This window comes from Aulostomus chinensis, chromosome 2 (assembly GCF_037954235.1).
Source record: "Aulostomus chinensis isolate RoL2024-O1b breed Wild chromosome 2, RoL_Achi_v1.0, whole genome shotgun sequence".
NCBI classification, from domain to species: domain Eukaryota; kingdom Metazoa; phylum Chordata; class Actinopteri; order Syngnathiformes; family Aulostomidae; genus Aulostomus; species Aulostomus chinensis.
The window spans coordinates 6139394-6153988 of record NC_141321.1 but is presented as its reverse complement, the minus strand read 5'-3'; the positions used below and the strand labels follow the sequence as shown (position 1 = coordinate 6153988).

Sequence of the window (14595 nt, the reverse complement as noted above, 5' to 3'; positions counted from 1 at the left end):
TCAGGGCTCCATCATTGGCCCCAAATTGTTTATTCTTTTTGTTAATGACATTTGTTTAGTTTCCAACAAGTTAAAAAGGGTTATATTTGCTGATGACACAAACTTGTACTCCTCCGGGAGAAACTTGGAAGAACTTGTGCACACTGTTGAAAAAGAGCTTGGAGTGCTCAAAACCTGGCTTGATCTCAATAAATTATCTCGTAATATAAACAAAACCAAATTTATGGTATTTGGAAACCAATCTGGAAGTAATATTAAATTAAAAATCTCTAATATTGAAATTGAAAGGGTTTGGGAGACCAAATTCCTTGGGTTTGTTATTGATCATAAACTTAACTGGAAAAAAACCTGTTGAATACGTAAAAGGAAAAACCTCAAAATCAATAGCAGTCCTGTACAAAACCAAATACATGCTAAACCACAAAAGTTTATATTGAATTTACTGTACACTGACACTTCCTTATTTAATTTCCTGTGCATGTCAGTGAGCGCCACGACCACTGACTGTAAAATAAAGAACGAATTATCAGAAAAGAGTTCTTGTGGCCACAGCAGTGCAGAAATTAGCCTACAGAAATCAAAAGTCTGCCAGTAATCAATTAAACCAACGTAAGAGCTGAAGGAGAGAGAGAAGGAGGGCTGCAGGAAGCTCTGTTTGAAGGCAAGACCGCAGTGGTCAGCAGCTCTGAAGGAGACTCACAAGCTTCTTCTAGCTCCAAGAACTCGGACAGAAGGAAGCTTGTCTGGGATTCCAGCACTACACATAATAGTTGGCAACACCTTGTGTTGAGTGGACAAAGAGCAGACAAAACCGAAAACAACTTTTGATTCCATCTTGGAATTTTATTATTGTTAAAATATTAAAATGTGCTGAAACTACAATCGCTGCATTGTTGAGAGTGTACCTCCGCGAACTGTGCCTGGCACAGGGGACTTTGACCACCAAACCCTTTTCAGTTCATCCTCGAGTACCAGTGGAGTTTTGTGGCAAATCTTAAGGAATTCCTTCCTGGCGTTCCTGAGATAGTGCTAGTGGAAATGTCACGGCTGGGACAACCACTTCCGGCCTCTTCCTTCATAGACTGAGCCCTTGAAAATATCTGCTGACTGCGCACAACTCTCTCGCCCACTTCTGTTTAGCTGATGTGAACTGGCTCAGTTTCCAAGTTTGCAGTAAATGGGTGGCTGGATGAAGAGCAGATAGCGGAGCACTCCACGGTGGTCAAACAGTTAAAGAGCTGGTGGCTCTCCTCCAGCGCTGCCTGGCTGTAATGCAGTGCAGATGTGGCTGGTGTTGTAAACACTAACCGCCCCACTCTCCCCTGAGATCGAGATACAGCAAATCTTCCTCTCACTGCAAGAGGAGGCTAAACCCATTTCCATGGATTTATAAATCTAATAACCGTTTCTTTTAAAGGAGGGCAACAAAATCATTTTCTTCACTGGGAGCCCCAGCGGCGTCTTGAAAGATGAGCCTCACTGATCTGGAAAGACTTCCATTCTCCCCACAATACCGTCCTCTGGTTTAGTCAAGCTACAAGTTGAAACTGGGAGTGCAACACAACTAGCGTGTGTGCGTACATTTCTTTTGCTCGCCTGCAGTGCACAGGTAGCTCTCGTAGACAGACACTGATCCGGATATCAGGCTGACCACACCAATCAACGACCTGATCCAGAGCCCATCGTCCAGGCTCTGACTGGCCATTTAACAGGTCTGGCAAAACGCAAGAATTTGTGGGCCTGAAGGCCACCACTAGCAATGTCTAAAGGAAAAAAAGACACTCCATCTGACTAGGGGGTTAATAGGCTACGGGAAAGCATATGTTACCATTCATTGTGCTAAGCTAACCAGCAATCAGCTGCTCTGTGGGAGTCAGACGCACACACAGAGGAGCGAATGCTATCCACCTTCCGGTCCGGCTCTGGGAACGACAGCAATGTTGCACGTTCCTAAAAATGTTCTTTTAAACGTCACGTGAGGAAAGTAACCAGACACAGAATGACAGGTACGTATTGGATCGATCACCTCTTCATTCCAGTCATGACGCTGAGAAGAGATCGCCAGTCCCAAGTTAATAATGGTATACATTTATTCAATTTTAATGGATAATCAGTTCAGCTCAGTCATTTTGTTTCTCATGAGTTATCAAAACATTGTATTGTGTCAAATATACCCCCCCCCCCCCCAAAAAAAAAAAACACCAAACGTTTTCCCATTTCAGGAACAGGAACAGGAAAATGTTCAGTTTAACGTACTGGGCTGAAAGTCTGCCGAATACGTTTCATGATATCGATCCTTGCTACCATATCTGCCTGTGACAGCGAGACTGGATCCAAACCCACTGCCGAGGGGGAAGTTGATCCTTGTTACACACTGTGACAACAATCTGCTGCAGGTTGGAGCAGGAGGCGAGCTCTGGCCTGCTGATGCTACGGTGCAGGGGAGGGAGACAACCAGGCAAGAGATGTGATGTTACTCAAAAATATAGGTTGTATTTCTTGTCACAGGCAGGAACGCTGTGGCAGCTACAATAACAAGAGAAACGTGTGATAGAACCACATGTCCACAAGAAGACCCCGTACAGTGATTCATGTAAAATGAACAAACTACTGGAACCCCAACAAAACCTTTTTGCACTTTAGATCTTCACAAAATCATAGCTGTATGAATGCTAAGTCAAGTAGCAGACACACTCCTGGATTGTCACGGAAGGTTGGATGATCAAGTGATTAACATCTACCAGAGAAGAAAAAGAAAATCAGTGTCGGCTAAATGACACCTCAGAATTTAGCCACACGGCTCCCAGAAACACACCCACTCTGACAACACTGACGTCTGGTCGCTCCGTCAGGACATTTGTCAGCCAACCTGTTTTGTGCCATCAACAATGATGAGAGGGCGTGGACTTTATTGGTGGCTACAGTACGAGCTGTTATATTACTCTCAACACGAAGCCTGGCAAATGTCTTTGCTGGCATTGTGGAAGAAGATGAGGCAGGGTGACTGGCAACCGGCCCAGCACCGTACAAAACACAAGTGTGGAGAAAGAGCGAGAGTGAAAGACAGAGCAGCGAGGAGGAGCTTGGCTGAGATTTTTATCACAGGGCCTTAATTCACTCCCTTGTAAACACTGAGGACGAGCTGTCGACTGCGCTGATGGCTCTGTGCAGCCACAGCCAGAGCTAAAACATGAGATCTGGCAGCTCAAATAAAGAGTCAAGCATTGGTTTTTACAGCAGGTACTGGGATTGATTTTCTGCAGAGCTGAAGATACGACAGGGCGCTGGTGCTATGACAACGGAAAATCCCCCTAACAGTGGGACATGTGCTGTTGGGCATGACCTTTAATGTAAACGTCTATCTGTCAAACACCTTTATGTCGACGCAGCCTCCCCAGGCTGAACACATCACAACGATGCATTTCAACAGAAACAACGAAGGCCAACAGCTCCACCCATCACGCTGCCTGAGCTCAGCTAAGAGTGTCTGCTGGTTACATTCTGCAGATTTCTGTTTGAGTCTGTGCAAGGCGGTTGGATCCAAAGACAAAATGCTGTTAGGCACAGAGAAAGTTGGTACAGGAAACAGGCAAGAAAGAGGAAACAGTTCTTACTGTGAAAATAATTTAGTCAGAGTAGCAAGAGCAAACAATAATATCAGAGTCAAAGGAAACACTCACCTTCTCCAGTTGTTGTCCGGAGGTGGGGACAGGTACACGGTCCCATACGGAGAGCTCTCCATGTGGGTTGTTGTTAAGAAGTTTTTTGGCAAAAAAATGGGATTATCGTTGTAATAGCAGGTTTATTTTATAAAAAACAAACAAAAACAAAACACACAAACATATTATTTAATACTGCTGCAAAATAAAAAAAGAGAAGAGAAGGAGAAAGCATCACTCTCCAATGCAAGCAGGGCAGGAACCTGTGTGAACGTGCACTCCACGCTTTAAGTGGCCTTTCTGCAAGGCCAGGACCTGCAACATATATGAACACAATGCCAAGAATAAAGTTTACACCCCGAGATCTTCTTGCAGTTGCACCAAATTTATTTTAACGCGCTCACTGTAATTTAAAAGGCATCTTTTGACAGTCGTCATGTGGAAAATTGCACAGTAGAACTGGTCAAACTGCAAAACAGCCCTCCAAAATGTCTGGCATTCCAGAGAAACAAGCAGGAAGAACAAAGTCTTCATTATGGCACAGAATAGATGACAAAAGAAGTCATCCTCTGCATTTAACCAGTCCCTCAGCAGCAGTGGGCAGCGTCCCGCTCTCCACTTCCATCTTCCAGCGTCTTTAAATCACAACTTCCTAAATTCCTTTGATAAATGTTAATCCAATCCAATCCACACACACACACACACACACAGGGCCAATGGGGCCATGTGACACCTATCTCACAACAGATCATTGCTTATGCAATCAATAAGGTGCGGCCAGGTGTCTAAAAATAGCAACACGGCAACAAATCTGCTAAAAATTGGCCCTCATCTCCAACTGTGCGTGCCATGCCTGATTTGAGATCTTGGCCCTGATTAGTGGATCCAAGCACTCACAGGGTGTGAATAAATACGTTGAAATATATTATTATATATTGTGCCCCCATTTTGGTCAAAGCTCAGATAAAAGCATGAACATAAAGCACAACCTTTTTCAGACACTGAATTAAACAATGACAGCATTATTTGATTGACTGCTGAGAGCTGACGCTGCGTTGCTGGCATTGTCTGTGGAGGGCAAGACTGAGGAGGCTGGTGGAGTTTGGTCTAACTGACAGGCACTGGAGAGAGCAGTGAGCTGCACCCATGGCTTGTTGGAGGACATCTAGAAACACACACACACACACACACACACATATACATATATTCATACATATATACATACATATATGTATATACATATATACATATTTACATACATATACATATATACATACACACATAAATATATATTACATACATACACATACATTTATATATGTGTATGTATGGATGTATGTATACACTCACACACACACACAGTCCTCCTCCTCCTCCTCCTCCTATCCGGTTGGTCCGGGTCGGGGGGCAGCAGCCTCAGCAAGGAAGCCCAGACTGTCCTCTCCCAGCCACGTCCACCAGCTCTTCAGGGGAATCCTGAGGCGTTCCCAGGCCAGCCCAGAGATATAATCCCTCCAGCGTGTCCTGGGTTGGCCCTGAGGCCTCCTCCTGGTCAGACATGCCTGGAACACCTCCTGAGGGAGGTGTCCTCACCAGATGCCTGAACCACCTCCACTGACTCCTCTACCTGGAGGAGCAGCAGCTCTACTCTGAGTCCCTCCTGAAGGACTGAGCTTCTCACCCTGTCTGTAAGGGAGAGCCCAGCCTCCCTGAGAAGGAAACTCATTTTGGCTGCTTGTATTGGCGATCTTGTTCTTTCAGTCATTACCCAGAGCTCATGACCACAGGTGAGGGTTGGAACGTAGATTGACAGGTAAATCAAGAGCCTCACCTTTTGGTTTAGCACCCACAACACTGAGGACGCCACCCCAATCCGCCTGTCAATCTCCCGCTCCATCCTACCCTCACTCGTGAACAAGACCCCGAGATACTGAAACTCCTCCACCTGAGGTAAGACCTCCCCCCCGACCTGGAGTGGGCAGGCCAGCCTTTTCCGGCTGAGGACCACGGCCTCAGACTTGGAGGTGCTGATTCTCATTCCAGCCGCTTCACATTCAGCAGTGAACTGTCCCAGCAAGAGCTGAAGGTGGTGGCCCGATGGCGCTAAGAGGACTACGTCTTCCACAAAAAGCAGAGAAGACATCCTCCCACCACGAAACTCGACCCCCTCTGCCACCCGGCTGCGCCTAGAAATTCTATCCATAAAAGTTATGAACAGAACCGGTGACAAAGGGCAGCCTTGGCGGAGTCCAACCCTCACTGGGAACAAGTCTGACTTACTACCGGCCACGCGGACCAGACTCTCATTCCTCCGGTAGACAGACGGAGCAGCCATTGACCCCATACTCCTCGAGCACCCCCCCCCCCCCCCCACAGGGTGCTCCTGGGAACACAGTCATAGGCCTTCTCCAGATCCACAAAACACATGTGGACTGGTTGGGCAAACTCCCATGCCCCCTCCAGCACCCTAGCGAGGGGGAAGAGCTGATCCACGGCTCCACGACCGGGACGAAAACCACACTGCTCCTCCTCAATCTGAGGTTCGTCTATCGCCCTGACCCTCCTCTCCAGTAGCCTGGCATAGACCTTACCAGGGAGGCTGAGGAGTGTGATCCCCTGATAGTTGGAACACACCCTCTGGTCCCCTTTCTTAAAAACGGGGACCACCACCCCGGTCTGTCACTCCAAAGGCACCGCCCCGATGTCCACGCAATGTAGCAGAGACGTGTCAACCAGGACAGCCCCACAACAGGGCGGATCTCATCCACCCCTGGATGGAAACAGAGTTGTTTAACTGCCCCGGTGACTTCTTCCCCCCCCCCCCCCCCAACTCTGTCTCCTCCATGGACTACGTGTTGGTGGGATTGAGGAGTTCCTCAAAATCTTCCTTCCACCGCCCAATTATCTCCCCAGTTGATCTACCCTATCTATCTATCTGTCTACATATCCATCCATCCATCTTTATATATATATGTGTGTGTGTGTGTGTGTGTGAACTGAAATGCCTTTGCATAAATTACAACAACAAGACAAGCCTAACTATTTTTTCTGATAAAGGAACAAGGTGAGACCTGCTCTAAAGGAGAAGTGACCAGATTGGCTTCTGGTGTGATGTGGCCCCTTTATACAAAATGAAACCAAATACAATTAACTTGACTTTCAGGGGGGCCCGGGTCCAGCATCAGCGTAGGGGAACCACTGTGGGATGATTCCTCTGCTCTGATGAGCGCGGGCTTCTACACTCCATTGACAGAGGAAGGTCACTGTGCTCCTCTTTTGATCACAAGGGTCCGTGTGGTTTCTGTTGGTGTAAATACAAGGCAGACCACGTTGTCCAGAGTAGACGGGAACAAAAAATAGACTCCCACGTGAAAAAAGTGGTCTGTTGCCTGAGGCCTGCATGGGTGCGTGTGGCTCCCATGGTCAATGTAGCAGCTTTACCATGACAGCGTTAAGACAGCCATGTCACCCTGTGTTGTGGTCATCGTAGCCGTGGAAACTACTCAATGGTTTCTCCAGTCAGAGAAAAACCCATCAGACATGTTCCTGCGTTCCTAGTCACCCTCTTCCAACAGCTATGATGATGGGGTGACCCTCAGCTGCAAAAAGCACGCTAGAATCATGTGGTTGGTACGTTTCCAGATTTCTACACATGAACCGTGAGCTCAGAGGCATACCATGGACCCAACAATTAGTTCTGAATTTCCATCCACCATCATACAGAACCGCTGATGCACACAGTTCATCCAGGAGCCATGTTGCCATCAACATGCATCAATTTAATTCAACTTCTTCTTCTTTTAAGAACACACAGGCATGAAGAAATAAGGACTCCCTTTGGGGATCATCGCTCTCTCTGCTGAGGTTCTGAGAGCTTACATGATGAGGTTTTCAATCACACATCCTCGTGATCCAGAGCCGTCTGGGCTGCCCCTAACATTTTGGCACCAACAAAAGCAAAGTCTTTCAATGGTGACCTTTACGCCATGTGGACCTCACCATCCATAGGCAAGGACACATGCATGCTAGGGACGTGTGAAGCCAACACCACCCACCAAACAGCTTCAGATTAGTCAGTAACAAGAACAGACTTCTAGAGGAGCGCTTACATCCACGTTGTGTACATCCCTGTTTTCTATGACTAATCCTTTCAACAGTAAAGAGAAAAATAAAGTCAGACAAAAATCCCATTTATTCATGCTTTCTGAAGTGTAAAAGATTAAGGTCTTATCTAACATAAAAGTATTCAATAATAAAAGAAATGAAGATGATAACTTGACATGTCAGTGTGTTTGGCAACAGCTCTCGTTTTGATCAGTTTGCATGTAACAAAGCTGTTCGTTGGAGGAAAGTGCTGGCACTGTAAGAAGAGTCAACAAGAACCTCTTTTTGGAAGACTTGTCAGAGCAGAGGGCCAGCCTGCCACCGTACACAGCACCGCACGGTTCCTCCTGGTGAAGATGGTGAAAAGTCCCCCTCCATGTATTTGCAGTCTTTTATAAGTGAGAAATACTGCACTAATACCAAGATGCCTTGAGTAGCATAATAATGAGTACAAGTAAAGATTCATACCACAGAGAGGATCCATAACAAAATATCGTGGATGATGCGATGTGGCACATACGGCCACAGACTGAATACATGGTTTGACCAGAACACACTGCACTGGTTCCATTACAGAAATGAAGGTTGTTATGACATCACACACTGAGACAGGACACACTCCCTTGAACCCATCCCACACACACACACACACACACACACACACACGCACACACACCATGCCAGGTCACTGAATCACAACTGTGCTGAGGCAGGGGATCAACAGCTCCCCTCATCCCTGAGTGTGTGTGGCTTCCAATGGAAATGCAACACACTGGATGTGAATCCAGATCAGGAAATGAAGTGCATGTTATCCTCTCTACCTCCCTGCCCTTCCTGTATCTTTTTACAAGAAATTATCAGAGGGACATTACTTGAAAGATCTTTTGCTTTTAACATAAAAAAAGGAAAAACTTTTCCTCCAGAAACTGCAACTCCAACTCCACAGCAGTGGCGACTGCTCTGAGACTGCAAGGGAAGCTCAGCTGAAACCTGTCCTGCTGTGTGTTCAGGTCACTGACAGAAGCCGCGCTAGAGAGCCTTCATCTTTTGTTCAGAATCAGCTCCTCATCACAGGTAACCGGCGCAGCTTCCTCCTCATTCATCCCTGCAGCGCCACAGCGCTTCACACAGTTGGACGCTCAGCTTCTTCTGACTTCAGTGGGGAAGCGTAGAGTGGGTTGTTACTAGGGATCGACCAATTATCGGCGTGGCCGATGATATCGGCTGATATTCGGCATTTTTGCGATCATCGGCATCGGCCGTTTTTTTCACTGATAACCGATAAAATTAATGTATTTTAAAATGCGCTCCTTCGGCTCTGATGCAGCCGTCTCTGCCTGAAGTCATCACTCTCTTGGTTGTGTAACAATGTCCCGCCCACATCCCTCACTGATTGGCTACTTGGCACAAGTGAGCCAGTGACAGCCAATCAATCAACACTGAAGCCTCTACAGGCAGTGCCACAGACACAGAGGAGAAACAGACGACTGCTCCGGTGGCTGCCCCAGCAGAAAAGGTAAGGCAGTGTCAGTCGAAGTTTCAAAGCCCTTTAGGATGAAGTTTTAAAAACACCACAGCCTTGACCAATATTAGTGATAACATGCAGGCCCAGATGTCTGTGTAGGTTCTCATTCATCCAGGTCATCGTAGATCGAAGCGAAGTAAAATCTGGTCAACTGGACGTAAGTTTATCTTGAAGACGTCTTCAAGATAAACTTACGTCCAGTTGACCAGATTTTACTTCGCTTCGATGCAGGCCCAGAGTTGACATTTCACCAACCTACTTGTCTCGTCACATCAAGCATACGGCTTTGCAAGATAGGACGAGCATCACTCACGACAAAAAAAAAAAAAAGATGAAAAGATAAGATAGAGCTGGAGCCAGACGCACAACAATAATAGGAGACCCTTACGGTTATCATTACTTTGTGGGAATAATTAATCTCCTAACGTGTCTCAGCCCGTGGGGCGGCTCCTGGTTTGTCAATAAACAACACCGAGGCGATTATAGCCTATAAGTTGAACACCACGCGCTAACGTGTCCTTGTTTGTTTACAGTCGCCTCTCCCTCAGTGCTCATGCTGTCACTACACAATGATCACACAGAAGAGATGTCAAATATTCGTCTTTTTGCCGGTCACTCGTAAAGTCCAGGGAAATGATGGGCCATTTCAATGAGTCAAGCAGAGAGCACACGTCGAGTTTTTTCAATCAATAAATTGACTGTCGCGTCTACAACCCACGTGTGTAAAGTAGCCTTTATTGTTTGCATTTACAATTGCCAAGTGCCTAATTCTTATGTAATATGACATACAGTTCCAAACACAATAGTGTACATTTAATGTTCTGAGAAAATTTTCATTTTTACTGCAAATGGATATCGGTTATATGTATCGGCTATCGGTTTTGCTTGGTTATTAATAATCGGTATCGTATCGGCCCTGAAAAATCCATATCAGTCGATCCCTAGTTGTTCCACTGCAGAGAAACGAGACGCTCATTGGATAAATGCTGGGCTTTGTCCCGCCCATTGGACGCTCAGCGTCTCTGGGGGTCTACGGGGCACTGGGCTGGCCCAGACGCTCGGCTTCTGCATGATGATTGGATGAGCCTTCTGAGGCGGAATCCTTTTTTGGTTGACAGCTAAATGAGCGAATCAGCGATCTTGAAGAATCGACATCCACCGCAGAATCTTTCAGGTTTTTCATTCCGTTGTTCTGAACTGACCGAGACTTTACTTTGGAAAAGACGCCTAGTTGGTACGACAAGGTCACAGATCATTTTCTTGAAAAGGAACGAAGGGTAGAATTTACAATAAATAAACAAACACATTTATGATGTGGGCCGGAAAAATGAGCTCCCCCCTCCTTGAAAGACCAGGAGCTGCCACTGCTCCCCAGAGTCTCTGGAGAAAAAGATCTGAACGGGTCTGGTGAGGAGCAGCCGCTGCCACTGTGCATTCTCAGTGTCACATCACATGGCGACCACTCTGCACCTTCCTCAGGTGGACCGCCAGAGGATGCTAGGAACCTCCTACTGCCAGTGTCCACCGGGCATACGCAAAATGAGCCGTCTGAATCACTTTTCAAAAAGCGTGATGACTGCTTCTGTCCCTGAGGCAACGATACCCTGGTGAGTGTCGTCATCGTGGAACAAAGCCACAAGCATAAGCACACAACACCCTGCAAGTCGACTTCCACACCGCTGATCAACCCGGCCTGATGAGGACATCGACATCACATGAAAGTGTCCTACTGTTAACCAGTTTTGGCTTGGTAGGATATCTGCCGTCCGTGCTTGTCGATGGGTCTGCGATGGGGAGAGTTGATGCGGTTGCGGTCTCTGTGGACCCTCTCGACCAGCCCATGGTGGCGGGTCCCTCTGACTGAGTCCAACCCTGAAGGAAAGCCCCCCTGAGAACCAGACAGGAAGAGGTTCATATCAGACATGTAAGACTGCTATTTTGGAGAGATTTTTGATCTCTGATTACATTTTTCATCATAAAAACTCAACAATCAACTTTTCTCAAATAGAAAATGTTGATATTCATAAATACAGGAAATATGACTGTTCTATTTCCCCCAGATTGCAGCAGGTTAGTGGATCCTTTCTGACTTGAACAATCATCAACTCAACAAGTGTTCTCCTACGTGGACGTCAGACAGGAACAAAGGAACTCTGCCTCCCAGCTTTAGCTGCTTTGCCTTTGTTAGCTTCCTCTAACTGGGCTGGTGGAGTTTGAAGCGTCTGAGTAGGTTTGGTGTTCGTTGTGGCCCCCATCGAATATTTTGGCCTTACAAGTTTTAAAAATCGTAAGCATGATCCTGAGCTTCAACCGGGCTCCGCTGCACCGCGTTCTGGATCTGAGATGCCGATCAGTCGGTCCTCCACTCAGCTGCCACCTCTGCTGACCTGCTCAGATTCTGCCGATCTGGTCCTTGTTTCCATCGCCTGCACGTGCAGTCCTGACGTGTGCTGAGTCCTTCTCACTTGTCTAGCTCGGTCTACTCGGTGCTGATGCCCTGTTCTTCAAAAAATAGATTTTATTCTCTAAAAACAGACTGCTCTTCCCAGGAAAACAGCCACGGCAGATGGTTCGGAATTGGATACATGTGGCACTGACCGGCTGGTTACCAGTCAGCCCAGGCACGCTGAAAACAGGCTGGTTCCGGTCCCTGGCCGGGCAATCGATGCATCCCCAGTGCCAACAGTTGATTACTATCAAGCAGAATCTACAAGCTGTTGTTGGGGTGGGGAATGGACTGGAAATGAAAGGGTCTTTCTCCCTCCATGTGGGGATTGATTTCTGGTCACAGTACAGCAACTCCTATTCTGCCTCAAAGGGCCATTCTTTTGAGGAACAAGGGTACTTTCACCTGGATCCTCTGTCCTCCAGCATCTCTGTGCCTCCTTGGAGAGCTGACACAGATACAGAGAAGCACTGTGGGATCCCAAACAGATCTGCACCGCTTGACGGACAGCTGAGAACCACTGCACTCATCTTTTAGTCTGTCTAATTCAGCCGTCTGTTGAATTACTTAATATTCTCAGGAGAAGCTGGCGTGTTCTTCTGAAGGTCCAGTACACTTATTTACTGGATGAGCACAAGACATGAGGCTCTTTCTGGCCCAACACGGCCGGCCTTGAAAAAGCACTGAATGAGACAAAACCTTGAGTCTGGCATGGATGGTGATCCCAAGGTCAGCAGGGTTTCAGACAAATATTCAGATTTCTTTCTCCATGGATTCAGGTTGAGTCCACCAACACATGAACGACACCAATTCCAGCACAAGTACAAGGCCAACCTTGGTCCTGAGTGAAAACACCTCCTCCTCAACAATTTGAATCACTGCTGCGTTGGCACAGCTGGAGTGCCAAAACAGAGGGTCGAAAACAAACACAAATGTGCAGGGCCGTCCAGCAAGGAAGCTGAAATTAGATCAACTTGTGCTGCATTACAATACAACAACATTATTGCAAGGCCACATTCCTCGTACATTATTGAATGAACTTAATTTGTCATCACATGATATCCACAGACAACCTTACACAGCGTTGTGAAATACAGTGTCGTGCTCTGCAGGGGCCTTTCCAGTTATTTCTACTGCTTGGCTCAGACAAACAAAGGCAGGAAAAATAGGAGCATCGAGGTGCTCAAGTCAGGGAGGAAATACTTCCCATCCAAACATCTGCTGTTGAAGGGGACCTCTGATGCTCTTTTCCAGCAGAGCTGCAACTCGTGATTGTTTTCGTCTTTGATTGGTCCAACACTTATTTTCACCAATCATCATTTTGTCTGTAAAATGTCGAGAACAGTGTCATCAAATCGCAGCTTTTGTCCGTCCTCTCTTCATGTTTTGTTATTAGCAACAAAAACGCAGCGAATCCTGACATTTATGAGACTGGAACCAGCAAATGATTGACACGTTCACTTGAAAAAAGCCAAAACAATTAATTGATTATCAGTTGAAGATTAACTTTGTTTTGATCAGTTTGGTTTTTTTCTGGGACTCCAGGACAGAAGCTCTTCATCTCTCTGACAGGAGCCATTACAGTGAGACGTCACCCTAAAAGTGTATTTTGCCTTTCAAGTACTCACAGATCGGTGTCGTGAGGCCACAAAGACATTTTCCTCCTGCATTACTGTTTTTGGCTCCGGACCACACAAAAAGCCAGCCGCATCCCTTTAGCTTGCAACTCATGCTGATGACAGCTTGCAGCAAAACTTCCCCCAAATTGTCCCAAGCACCTCGTCTGGTTCGAGCCTCATCTTCTTTGTCCAGCTGCGTGCACATTAATCCACTCTGAGCATAAAAAAACCAAGCTAACTTTAACACTTCCAGTTTGATACTGGTTCCCAGTAGCATCCAGCACAACTGGCTGGCGCCTTCAGCCCAACCAGCACGCTCAACCACAGTCGCTGGCCAGTTTATTTTGAGCAAGATACACTTTTTTTGGGTGAATTATTGCTTTACGCTCCTTGCTCTCTTCCTGGGGAGCTCATGCAGATGCAGTTGTAGACACTTCAACCACTTACGTCAAACCCAAACCACATTGTAGACTCTCAGCTACACTTGAGCACTGTTGTGTATATCCTGACTGCGGCTGTGATGCAATCCCACCTGAAACTCCGTGCTCGTGTTGCCAATCTGGTTGACATTGGGCAGAGACCCTCCATAGTACTGCGCACGGGACTGAGACAAGCGAAGCTGCTGGATCTTCTGAAACTGCACCTGTCAGTCAAAAACACACACTGTAAGGGAGCAGAACATGCAGGCTTCACATGACCAACACACCCCCAGGACGGGACCTGTGCAGGAGCTTTCAACAAGACCGCAGAGGAAAGCTACCAGCCAAGACAGCAGCACAGGCAGGCGATGGGCAGCGGTGGCCTGAGGCATTTGGGTGCCAATTACACTGAAGACAGGAACTCTGAGTGCTGTCCTCAGAACACTTCTGGATCCTTTACCCCGTCCAGAGTCCAGCCCCCAGCTCTCCTTCCACCGCCTTCTTAAAATAATTGCCCAAGTCATTTTTTTCCAAAAAAGCACAAAAAAATGGAAACAAAACATGATAAGGTTTACAAAATGACTTCAGCAATTGTCTTCAGAAGGTGACAATACCTTTTAGTGAGTGGAGTGAGTTGGGTCTCATTTAGGGTTGTAGGGACAAAAAGTTAGCGGCAGCGAGAGCTCATTCTCCCAAACATCCTGTTCCCAGTAATCTTCAGCTGCAATCTAGCAGTATTCTGAGTCACTGATGCCGAGTGAAAACTGACGCTGACGTCACCGACTTTTGCCTGGTGAAGTAAGTTGCGAGAAGTAGGGCTGAA

At 46.8% G+C, this 14595-nt stretch overlaps 1 protein-coding gene across 7 annotated transcripts in view; it reads right to left on the bottom strand.

Moving 5' to 3' along the window:
* The window catches only part of crtc3 (CREB regulated transcription coactivator 3), a 44231-nt gene that overhangs the window by 24647 nt on the left and 4989 nt on the right, over positions 1 to 14595 (bottom strand). For all 7 annotated transcript variants that reach the window (XM_086224533.1, XM_086224565.1, XM_086224557.1 and 4 more), the window contains 3 exons: positions 13886 to 13996; positions 11048 to 11176; positions 3681 to 3742 (listed from right to left, as the gene is read on the bottom strand). In XM_086224533.1, coding sequence (XP_086080659.1) covers positions 3681 to 3742; positions 11048 to 11176; positions 13886 to 13996 — 302 coding nt within the window. The remainder of the gene's footprint in view (positions 1 to 3680; positions 3743 to 11047; positions 11177 to 13885; positions 13997 to 14595) is intronic.